The sequence below is a fragment of the Calidris pugnax genome, unplaced genomic scaffold (genome assembly GCF_001431845.1).
Source record: "Calidris pugnax isolate Ruff unplaced genomic scaffold, ASM143184v1 scaffold219, whole genome shotgun sequence".
NCBI lineage: Eukaryota > Metazoa > Chordata > Aves > Charadriiformes > Scolopacidae > Calidris > Calidris pugnax.
In genome coordinates this window covers 4,029,481-4,041,610 of record NW_015094507.1, presented here as the reverse complement: position 1 = coordinate 4,041,610, position 12,130 = coordinate 4,029,481, and the positions used below count along the sequence as shown (strand labels likewise).

The following is a 12,130-nucleotide window of genomic DNA, read 5'->3' as shown; positions in this document are numbered from 1 at the left end:
CCAAGTTTCTTATGTAACAGAATGGCAACTTGCTGATTTTACAAATGTTTCCTTGGGAAGGCTGCAGATTTCTTGAACATACAATCTTTGGTTTGTCTTTGCCCCCTATTATGCCATATGATCTCACATTTATTTTATTGTTTTTAAATATGGTATCAAAGGAATCTGCACGTTTTAATTCAAGTATGCTTTTTTTTAAGGGAGCAAACATTCTTTTAACGGATAATGGACATGTAAAATTAGGTGAGTTAATACAATTTAGTGTTATTAACAGATTTTTATGTGCTCTAAGAAGCAGCCTTGTATTTTGTTTAATGGTATAATGGTTCATGTAAGGAATTAATGAATATCAGAATTCTTTCTCTTGCTGGTAGTCTCTAACTGCACCATCCAGTTAGTGTTTGAGGAGTAACCGGAGTAGTTTAAAACACTGAGGTAAAAGATTTTCTAATGTTTTAAGGGGAGGTAAAAATCAAATAAAAGGTTTTTATAAATTTTTAATAAAATGTACCATCCAGGTGCTTAAATGTGAAATGTACCTTGAAAGGTTGTCTAAAAGAGTCTTTTGGATAATACTAAATGATGTATTTTATCGTAATACTGCATGTGGCTGGTAAAACTTCTGTGCCAGCCTGTTCTTTCTTGTGTTGGTGAAGGGCAGGTTTGTGTGCAACCTGCGTGTTTGGTCAGCAGCTGAGAGGACCAGACCAACAGGATCCAAGATACACTGAGTTTCCATTGTTTGCTTTTGTTATTTATTTTTTGTTAAATACTTTTGGTATATTTAAGAAGCTCTTATAGTAGGGAAACCAAACTTGTGTTCACTAACAATTAAACAATTAATTACATCAAATCAGTTACTAACTGTCATTTTGTTTTTGCCTTTTTTTTTTTTTAATAGCTGATTTTGGAGTATCTGCACAGATAACAGCTACAATTGCCAAAAGGAAATCATTCATTGGCACTCCATATTGGTAACTGTGTTTTACTTGGCCATTAATATAATGGTAACATAAGTAATACTGTTGAAAAATTGTGATTAAAAGCATGCTATGTCACTTACTGAGTAGGCTAATCACTTTCTGGTGATCACACCTGTATTACTTACGCTAAATGCTCAATTCACTGAGTAGCAAAGAAAATGCTCGAATGCTCTAGAAAAGTTGAAAGACTGGCTGTGTGCTACTATCACTGTTGACTAATGTATCTCAATTCAGTCAAAAACTGTCAATGATTTTGCTTGTCGAATCTTAAATTATTTCTTTTCTTCCCTGATTTTCTGTTTTGGTGTTTTATATTTCTTTGCCTCCACCCAAGATAGGTCTTTTCTGCAACTCTTCAGTTGATAATGAGTTTCAGTTGTCTCCACAGATTCTTTTGCCACTTGTGAAATGTTTCCTCTTTAAACATTTTCTTTTTTTTTTTTCCTTATTTGCCTAAACCAATTGAATTCAAATGTACAGTTCTATTCTGTCTGTGCTGCATCTTCGTTCTTGCCTCAGCAAACTAGTTTGCATAATTTATCTTTTCCAAAGTTCAGCATTTTATTTTCTCCTCTTTTATACTGGAAGTGGTTGTTCCCTTTTCACCTTGAAGCAGATGACACATTCTTCACTGTAAAATAACGCTTTTGTTATATGTTTCCCAGAAAGATATTAAAAATTCTGTTGTCTGACAGCATAGTAGGTACAAAATAAAAATGTAGATAATGAAGAAAACCCTACATTCAACTATTCAGTCTTGAAATAGTTAAGCCCAACATTTTTAGCATTCTTCTGCAGTGTAAGTCAGCCACGGGCATGGATTCACTTCCCCTTCAGAACAATGCAAGCACCCATCAGTCAGGATTGTGTAATTGACTTGTCTCTCTCTTTTCTAAGATGTCTGGGTGACTTTAGTCTTGGCCCGTATCACTGTATAATTTCCAAATTTTGCCAGGCTTCTCAAATAGCATGTCATAACCTTAAACGATAACTTTGAAAGGATTACATAGGTTAAATGCTGATGAAAAGCATCAGTTATTCTTTGCAAGGCTTCTCAGGGATTTGAGAGGAGAAGCAAGTTAGCAAAATTGTTGAGATTGTGGAGAAGAAAATTTAGTTGGAAACTGGCAATGTGAAGACTTTAGTGATCATCAGAGTTGTCTGGGCGGGTAAGGCTATGATGCTTGGATGGGAGAGAATCATAGAATCGTGGAATGGTTAGAGTTGGAAGGGACCTTAAAGATCATTGAGTTCCAACCCCCTGCCCTGGGCAGGGACACCTCCCACTAGAGCAGGTTGCTCAAAGTTCCGTACACCCTGGCCTTGAAATAAAGGGCAAAACCGCAGTGCTGAATCGTTAGTTCTAGTAACCCCGCTATTTACCCGTACAGCTTGCTTCCGTGTTTTTCTTAAGTTAACCTTTGTTCCCTCTCTGCCTTGGTAGCTCCCTCCTTTTTGACTTAGAGTGATTGGGTTTTTCATGAACTCTGGAAGAAACCTACATAAATATAGTTTAACTGTGCAAACTTGGAATAAGTTGTACCACCCTACCTGATGTTTTGAGATCTGAAGATAAGGATGTCTGTGTTGAAATAATGTATCATTTGATATGCTGCCTGCTGCTTTACTGGAGCACTCATTAAGTGACATTCATCTGTCTTACCTAGATTGAGTAATAACTCCAGTTGCACTGGTACTTTTTACGTGATCTGGACTAGTAAAGTTCAAAGCTAAAAAATATTAACATGTTTGCCATCTGATATGACTGTGTAGGACAATCAAATCCATAATTCACTTTGGCTGTTCAAAATGTGACAACGCCTAGTGAATCATTTTCTTTAGGTATTCCAGTTTATGTGGAATATGTTTGCTATTTTTGCCACCTGAGGATACCTTTCTTAAATGAAGTCTTCTGACGTCACAGCGAGGTGGACTTGACAAACAAGGAGTGTTCTGTGCAGGGGTGACCATGAGTCTTCAGGTCTCATGCTTTCAGGATACAAGAAATCTGTAGACAGATTGGTTTCATCCACTTACTGCTAAATAGCTGTTTTGGAAACTGTCTGTTAGTTATTATAAGGTGATTGAGGAAAACTTCATGTATACATGGCATAACTTCTGACACACACACACGTATATGTATCCACATGTATAAGTATATACACTGTAAGCTTAGAGACTGAGAGCTTTAGGTAAAAGAGTAGTAAACTCCTGTGTACAGAAGAATGTTTTGTTTGTGGCAATAAGTTTGTCTAAAAATGTTTTTTACCCTTAGGATGGCGCCAGAAGTTGCTGCAGTAGAAAGAAAAGGTGGCTATAACCAACTCTGTGACCTGTGGGCAGTTGGAATAACTGCTATAGAGCTTGCTGAACTTCAGCCTCCAATGTTTGACCTACATCCAATGAGGTTAGTAAGGGGGTAAAGTTTGGTGTGTAAATAATCCATTTGAAGTAATGGCTATGTGTGCTTGAGGTACTTGGGGTTACTAGGAGGGTATTGGGTTGTAAGTGTTCTGAATGTACATGACAGAAATTGTAACAATGCTTTTTGGTGCATAAATGTGTAATGTCCTGGTAGCATCTCTTAAACTGATGGACTTCTTCCTGCCAAGTAAATAATACATTTAATAATTACTGTTATATATGTATTGCAATATAAACCACAGAAATATTGGTTGGTTTTTTTCAGAGCACTTTTTCTAATGACAAAAAGCAACTTCCAGCCTCCAAAATTAAAGGACAAAATGAAGTGGTAAGGACTTTTGTGTTTCAGTAGATAATGATCGTATGTTTCACTGGACAATCAATTCTAATGTTTACCACTTCATTTTACAGGTCCAATAGTTTCCATCATTTTGTGAAAATGGCACTTACAAAAAATCCTAAAAAAAGACCTACAGCTGAGAAGTTACTACAGGTATAAATTTATTTATGGGATTATTATTATATTTTTTAAGTTATTTATGTGCTTAATATTGAGTGGTGGGAATTTTAATATGTATTTTTCTTTCTGTCTTTCAGCATCCTTTTGTTACCCAGCCATTAAATCGAAGTCTTGCCATTGAGCTTTTGGATAAAATGAATAATCCTGATCATTCCACTTACCATGATTTTGACGATGATGATCCTGAGGTAGGAATGTATTTTAATTATAGAATCAGATTAAGTTTTTGCTTGCTGAGAAAGCTACATTGTTACAAAGTTTCTGATTTTTCTGCTTTACTAGCTGGGGAAAATAGCATGCTTATGTAAGACAAACAGAGCAAGACTAAAGTGTTTATAAATAAGAGAAAGAGATTCTGGTTCTGCATCCTGTCTTTTTACTTAACTATGTTGGTGAAGACTTTCCAAGTGTTTACAGTTCCCTAATTGATGATCTCTTTTGGGAAAAAAAAATAAATCCTTTTGACACGAAAGCCATTGATTCATTAATTGCATACTTGTGTTTTACTTTTTTATGGATAAACTAGTCTAAAAATGCTTTCAAAGGAAAGTAGGTAAGCAACTACTTTAAGATACTAATTTTCAGATTTTACAATTTAAATGAGCTTTAACCTTCTGGAACAGCAGACAAGTTGACATGCACCAAGTCTGTCTTCCTTAGAAGCTGAATAAATAAATGTGGAAAGAAGCCAAAGTGAAAATAGATCTTTTTTGTATTGTAGAGTGCAATGTTTATGTATTTCCTAAATGGGAGGAAAGGAGAGGAAGGCATAAGGATTGAATACTTTGAAGAGCAATTGCAAATAGCAAAGCACACTGAATAATTTTTTCTGTTAAAAAAAATAATTAGGAAAGTTAAACACACAAGAAAACCATTAATGTGGTTGACTTAGATGTCAGTGTTAAGAGCAGGATGTCTGATTTCTGGTGGAGACAGCACTGAGGAACCTGGATCTTCTCAGCATGAGCTCTAAGGATGAGGTGTCCTTTAGTTCTCTTTGTGCTCAGTGATAACAGAGCGCTCTGAGGCTTGTTGAAGTGGTAGAAATCAGAAAACTGAAGCTTTCATAAGCTGTCCTGAGAAGGAAGGGAGCTGTTTTGAGTGTGCTCCCTGGGAGTGAGCTGCTAGGATCAGGGTAACTTGCCCTGCAAATTTTCCCAGCTTTACTGGAAATTGTACTGAAACCCTGATGTGCCATTCCCTTGTATCACTGGTATGTCTTTGCAGTAACAGTCTTGTCCTTCAGTTTGGGCCACTTAGGTGGATAAGCTGTCTTCTCTTCCTATATGGAGTCACTTCAGTACACTCTATTGACAGTACATTCTATTGACAATTACTTGTAGCTTTCAAAATAGTGTTCACTCTTTCATGTCCCTTCTGCATTAGCATTAAGACTCTTCTGTTGTTTAATGTATTACTTGTTGGTTATCCTGTAATGAATTGTGGTATTGGAGAGGGGAAAAGCTATGCCTTGTCTGGGAAGAAAACAAATAGGAAAAAAACCTTACAGCAGTGATCAGAAAATACCAATTTTCATCATTTATAAAGGAGCTACACTGGCTGACAATACTGAGGACAAGTGAGCTCCTTGCATGTCTTTTGATAGGCATTTTTTCAGATGTTAGCTCATTTGTTGTTTATCTTATGTTGCTGAGAGTTTCCGTTGCAACGGTCAGCTTCTGTGCAAGGCATAATGATCCTATGGGATACTGTTCTTGTTTGTCACATGGCCTTTAGCTCTCCAGTGAGCTTCAAACTCTGTGAGCGGTGCTAGATCATTTTCATTGGATAGACAACTTTGATGTCTCTTCTTGTTTCTCCCCTATGTTGCCAGATAGTTTTCCATTTTTAATCCACCTGCAGAATGAGATTGATAGTGACACTTGGGAAAATGTTCTGTTTTGTAATAATTAAGTCTACAACCCACCTCTTTGAATAAAGCGGGTGATAATGAATTATACGATGCATCTAGAGCAAGGTCTATATTTCAGATGAAGAATCCTGCCATAGGCAAAGTAATTTCTGGCATTATATCTTTCCTGTAAGAAACTGAAGGGAATAAGAAGTGTATATACTCCTTTTATATGTGATTAAACTTTATCCAATACCTGCCTGCTCACAGAGGTAGCTGGAGATGTTAATCCGAACTTGGGGACTGACCACTTGTGGTAGTCACCTGAATGCATCCATCAAAAATTGAAGGAAGCAGCATAAGATGTTGCTTACATAAGATGATGCTGTACAGCATAACGTGGTACAAACAACACTGGTCAGGATCTTGAGCGTCAGACCTGTTTCCCAGTATGTTTTGAGTTTTGGTTGTTGCGAAGGGGTGAAGGAGGTGTTTTGGAGTTTTTTGGTATGATAGTTTTTTGGGTTATGTGTTTTTTTGGAGGTTAGAGAGTTTTTCTGGCGATCAGTGCATTTTGACAGTAAGTCTACTGCCCACTGTGATGACACCTCTTCACCAGGCTGCTTTTACAAGGATGATATCTGTTACTGCTTGGGTATTCTGCAGAGCTGTGTGGACAAGGTAGAGATTACAGTATGAATTTGCCACCTCTTTAAGGAGTGCCACACTAAACCTTTAAATCATTTTAAACTCAGACAAAGGTGAAATTTTTAATGTGTAAAAGCAAAATTAAAAACACGCAATCAGGTTATCTGAGTATAATCAGACAGGTGTCCCCTTGATACAGTCATTATTCTTTTGGCAGCAATATTTATAACTGACATTTTGAGTATTTTTTTTTTTCCTACCATAACTCATGGAGGACCTCATTTGGTTTCCCTTTCAGTCAAAGACAGGATGTCCATTTGGGACTCTGCTTTCACTTAAGATCTTAAGCCTTTGGAGATGTTCGCAGCTGCCTGTTCACCACATTTCTGTCACAGTTACTCTCATGATGGGTGTAATATTAGTTGAAAAGGTTGTATAGAGGAAAAGGTTATAAAGAGGAAAGTGCTCATGTTTTATACTTAGCACATGTTTATTCCTTAGTCTTGGTTTTAAGATTGCTCTCAAGATCTGTACTGTGACTAAAATTGTGCCCAAGTGGTGTTTGTTTCAGAAAGTTAACCTACATTTCTTTGTTCTTGGACAGTTCAGATGTCATCTGTCTGTATTGTGTTTTTGTCAGCATAGGTCTTTCAAGGTGACTTGGGGACTTTGTCCTCATGACTGAGAAATGAAGATTTGACTCCTAGTAATTCTGTGGTCATGGAGAAGGAGGTGTGAGAGCAGACTCTGCCTGTTACGCAGTACAAATCTGTGTCGGGATGCAAGGAACTTGCATAATATCACTGCAAGGGCAAAAATACCTCTCACCCCCACTATAGTTGACCTCCTGGTGCTGGCGTTACAGATGCACACACATGTGCAAGTGGGCAGTGCCTCTTAACAGAAGATTATAAATAAGCAACTTTTTAGCACTCGGAGTGTTTGGAATACTCAAGTAGAAAACCGGATCAAACCTTGAAACACATCCTAGCAATGTGTGAAACACATTCTAACAAACCATTTTTAAAACTCCTAAGAATGCACAATAGACAAACCAGAACTGAGGAGGAGGAGTATTGGCATAAGTTACAAGAAACGAAAAACTGCCTGTGAGGTATGTGGAAGAAAATGCATACCCACAGTCTGTAAGTCTCTCCAGTTTCAAAAAATGCCAAAGTGAAGATAAATGGGGGGTGAAACACTGTATGTATGTGCTGGATCCTAATATAAAGCAAGGAAGTAGTGTGCAGTGAAAAGGGGAGAAGGGAAATAATGCTTTCAGATAGTGTTTCAGGGATAAACAGAGTTGCTGAGCTGTTCGTGACTATATGATAGTACAGCAGTTGAAGTTTTCTAACTCTGTCATCACTTCATAGTCAAAAGTTGCCAAGTGAAGATTATAATTAGTATATATAAAAGCAAAGCTAACATACCAGCATATCAAATATCTAACACTACTGTGACAGATTGCCTTAATTAAAATTGTTTTGCTGCCACATATTCAACACAGAAATGTAGTGAACATGCACTTTCCAGAGATTACTTAGGCTAACGTCATGGAGAATGAACATTTTATTTCTAAAGAGAAGAGGTACTGAGAGCACCCTGTTAGGATTTATGTTGCTTATTTTGGGGCCTGGGTGGTTTTGTAAACTTGTTAAGAAACCTTAAGCTATAATTTCCAAGAGAACCTTCAGTAGTGGTTGCAGAAAGAAGAGAGAGAAAACAGGGGCAAAGAAAAAAAAGTCTCATCTTAAAGTTCATGACACTTAATCCTGTAGAGAAGTAAATCTTCTTTTGGGTCCTGAGGGAGCTGGCAGATGAAGTTGCTAAGCCACTGTCATTCACATTTGAGAAATCATGGCAGCCCAGTGAAGTTCCTGCTGAATGGAAAAAGGGAAACATAACCCCCATTTTCAAAAAGGGGGAAAAAGAAAGACCTGGGAAACTACAGGCCAGTCAGTCTCACCTCTGTGACCGGCAAGGTCATGGAGCAAATCCTCCTGGAAACTTCGCACATCGAAAATAAGGAGGTAACTGGTGATGGCCAATGTGGCTTCACTAAGGGAAATCGTGCCTGAAATTTGGTCCCTTCCCAAGGAAAGCAGGGAGTTTGGAACTAAGTGGTCTTTAAGGTCCCCTTCCAACTCTAACCATTCTGTGATAATTCTGTGAAATGGAGATCCAGGTTAAAAATGGAAGTGGAACATAAATATGAAGGTGAATTTGTTAAATGATAGCATTGCTCTTTTCACACAGCACAGAGTACCAGGAGTACCTTCTCATCTACTTGAAGAAACTTAACTGTTGACTTTTAAGAATCAGTTTAGCTTAGAAGCTTAGCGTAAATTATCAAAGTATCTAAACAAAGGAAATGCTGTCAGTGACTCAGATTTAGTCTTACTGCTTATTTTGGAAACTGCCAATACCCTTAAACTGAAGGGCTCCAAAAGGAACTGTAATCTGAGCAAAGAGAAATGCTGGCCAGCGTTGCGTTTTATTTGCTCGAGTCTAGTGTTTTAAAAACCCGTATTTTGAAGTTGAAGACACTCTAAAGATAAAATGACTCCACGTAATTTTAACTTTAATGGACAAAAAACATACATGCAGTCTTTATTTTTAGCTTCTGCTTGATTTCATTCCTTCTTCTTTGAAACCTGCTAAAAACTAGGTACACATTACTGTGTTTCAAGTGCGTATGTTTTGGTATTGAAGTATATTTTTTTTTTCTTCTAGCCTCTTGTAGTGCCTCATAGAATTCATTCGACAAGTAGAAATGTGAGAGAAGAAAAGACACGATCTGAAATAAACTGTAAGCATATGTAATTTGACAACATGAAGTGTTCTTAAAATAATAATTGGTATTCACTTCTTTCAACTGGTATTCTGGGTATCTGACATATATAGACGTAGTTTTAGTGATATACAGGAAAAAAATATGCTGTTTCACTTACGGATATGGGTTCTAGATGACTGCAAAAGAAATACTAGTGTAAAATATTTGAATACACCCTTTGTTAATATTTCAGCAAATCCCAGTATCGTTTCATCCTAATTGAACAGGACACAACCAGAATTCTCAGAGATGATTGGTATAATTTTGTATTCCACTCCCACAATGATATTTGGAGTGATGCCAAATTCTTCTGGGTAACAGAGCAGCAAAGGAAGATTTTTCTTCCTTAATTTAGTATCTTGTAGTTTTTGCTTTTGAATTGAAACAGTCATGGAGAAGTCAGGAAAGGAGGAGGTTGATCACTGGCCACTAAAAGCAGACTTCATGCACCAAATTGTAGTCGTGCTTTCGCTTGAATTAAATGAGAGCAATACTTTGAGCTTTAGTTGTCTTAAGCTAAAATTGAGGGGAGGAGTATTAAAGAGTATCTGCCAAGGAGCTGTCCTTGAAGATGTGATTAGCTCTCTCTAAACTTCATTCAGGGCTCTTTAGTGTTAGTGAATATCCCAGAAGAACAGATCCAAGAGTGAATTCACACAATGGATGTGTTTTTTCTATAAATTAGAGCTGTATTGCTCCTCTAAAGAGGGCTCTTCACTGCCCTGTTTGTTAAATGGTTTTCCTTATCCTTCTAGTGAGCTGCTGGGGCAAATGGTGATTGTGCTGCCTTTGTGATAGAAAAGTACTTCCTATGCCCTTTAATTTCTAGCAGTCACAAGTTCTCTATGTACATGAGTCAGAAGTTTCCATCATTGGGGATATGATTAAACTGGATTTTCCTTTTTCGTCTTTGGAGCTAAATTTTGTTTAATTACAGTGCAACTTTAATCCTTGTTTTGCTTTTCTCCTGTTTAGTTGGTCAAGTAAAATTTGATCCACCTTTGAGGAAAGAGACAGAGCCACATCATGAATTCGTGAGTAACAAGCGGCATGGGCTATGATCTGCACATTATTCACTGTAAATAAATATCTGCGGAGGAGAAGAAATCCAAAATGTGTAGGAAACTTACTTAGACCTACTAAATTAATTTTTCTGACAATTTGTAACATATTAGTCCTAAAGCAAGACCCCTTATTTGCAGGCTCTGCAAGGTGTGATGTATGTGCTAAGCAACAAGCCTTTGTTTTGTGGGTTTCCTCTATCCTTTATACCTCGTTGCCAAGTATATCATTCCCTTTACTTATAGTTATTTGTTTAATTGTAGAATTATGTGCATACTCAAATGTTTCTCTCCCTTGTGCTTGTATTGACAATGATTGATAATAGAAATAGTAAAATTGAGAGCCTGGGAACGAGGTATGATGCATTTTAAAAAATTGGAATTTTTTATGGAGTTGTTATTTTCCCACACAATCTTTCTGTGGCTGCACCACACCTGAGCCACGCTGAGTCTGGCAGGTGACAGACGCTGGAAAGGTGTATTGTCAGTGTTTTCTTCTTATGGACCAATCAGTACAAGGGGTATGAGAAATCAAGCAGTGACGGCATCGGTGCTGTCTCACAGATATGATTTCAGTAGCTTCCTCTCTTCTGTGGAGACTGTTGCTTTCCACATTTGTGGACTTGGGCAGTTTCTTCACACTCCTGGATAAAAAAGACTCCCATTTGCTTCCTTACTGCAGATTTCTGTGTTCTCTTCGTTTTTCTAAGGCAGGTGTTAATGTGAAAAAAATTGGCTTAGTACGTAAGTGGGAGGGACACTGGCTTTGCTCTGAGCTGGTTTTGTTATGGGTGTGTATCTAGGAATGTACTTCCTCTTCTATAGTCTACAAAACATATGTGAGTGGGACTTCTGACGCAGATTTCCTCCTATTGCTCTGTAATTGTACTAAAATCTCCTTCCCGGTGCCTTGTCCTTTGGTAGTGGCTCAGCTGACTCTGGGCGTATGAGGTTGTATATAATCTTGCTCTTCTCAGCAGCTGGCTGGACAGGTAGTCTGCAGTTTCTGATGCCTGTTCAGGAGAGAGGAGAATAGTTTACCAAATCACATGTAGGACGTAGGCAATTATTTCAGGTGTGTTATTTAGACCTTGACATAACTGCATAACAACATCATTAAGGATCCTTAGTTATACAAAGATTTATTAAATATGGTAATGAAGTCTGTGTTTCTACCATAAACTCATCAGTTAACTCCAAATTGTTTTTGAACTGATCCCAAGTTAACCTGGCTTTGCTTCTCTGTTGCATTGTCTGGATTATAAAGAAAATGCTATTGGTAGCACCATATACTTCAAATTATAATGCTTTTGCTCCTTAAGAATTTTATTTATTTATGATTTAAAATCATAATTGCCTAAAGATGTTAATGGAGAAGCTGAAGTTTTAAAAATGCTTTTTCCATTTCTTTCTTGTTTTATCAGTCACTGACTATACAAACCAGTGAGTGGACAACTTCATGGGGCAGAGGTGTTTTCATTGCACTGTAGGAACCTGTGTTGCTAAACTGGAGACAGAGATTTTTTGTGGGCATTAAAACACAACTTTTTAGAGCATTTCTTTGGCAAGTGTTTTTGGAAGGGAGGAATTGAGCATTTTCCTACTTTGTGTGTTAACAATCAAGATCTTTGCACTTTGGAATCTCAGAAGCTCTTGCTGCTCCAAGAAGGGAGTCTGATCCAGATTAATTCTGCTGATAAGGAAGTCTTTTAGTATTGTCTACTCCTGTCAGAGTTTGCGTATTTGAAACCTGACCAAAGAACTTGCCTGATCTCCCTGTCTATAAGGAACATCTATAACTGCTTG

At 37.5% G+C, this 12,130-nt stretch overlaps 1 protein-coding gene across 6 annotated transcripts in view; it reads left to right on the top strand.

Moving 5' to 3' along the window:
- MAP4K3 (mitogen-activated protein kinase kinase kinase kinase 3) overlaps positions 1–12,130 on the top strand; it is an 83,974-nt gene that overhangs the window by 30,327 nt on the left and 41,517 nt on the right. For all 6 annotated transcript variants that reach the window (XR_001414350.1, XM_014964555.1, XM_014964554.1 and 3 more), the window contains exons 7-14: positions 201–243; positions 902–974; positions 3,259–3,390; positions 3,673–3,735; positions 3,819–3,900; positions 4,005–4,115; positions 9,164–9,239; positions 10,239–10,297. Coding sequence is in view for 5 of the 6 variants with exons in the window: in XM_014964555.1 (XP_014820041.1) it covers positions 201–243; positions 902–974; positions 3,259–3,390; positions 3,673–3,735; positions 3,819–3,900; positions 4,005–4,115; positions 9,164–9,239; positions 10,239–10,297 (639 nt within the window). In the remaining variant the exon portion in view is untranslated. The remainder of the gene's footprint in view (positions 1–200; positions 244–901; positions 975–3,258; positions 3,391–3,672; positions 3,736–3,818; positions 3,901–4,004; positions 4,116–9,163; positions 9,240–10,238; positions 10,298–12,130) is intronic.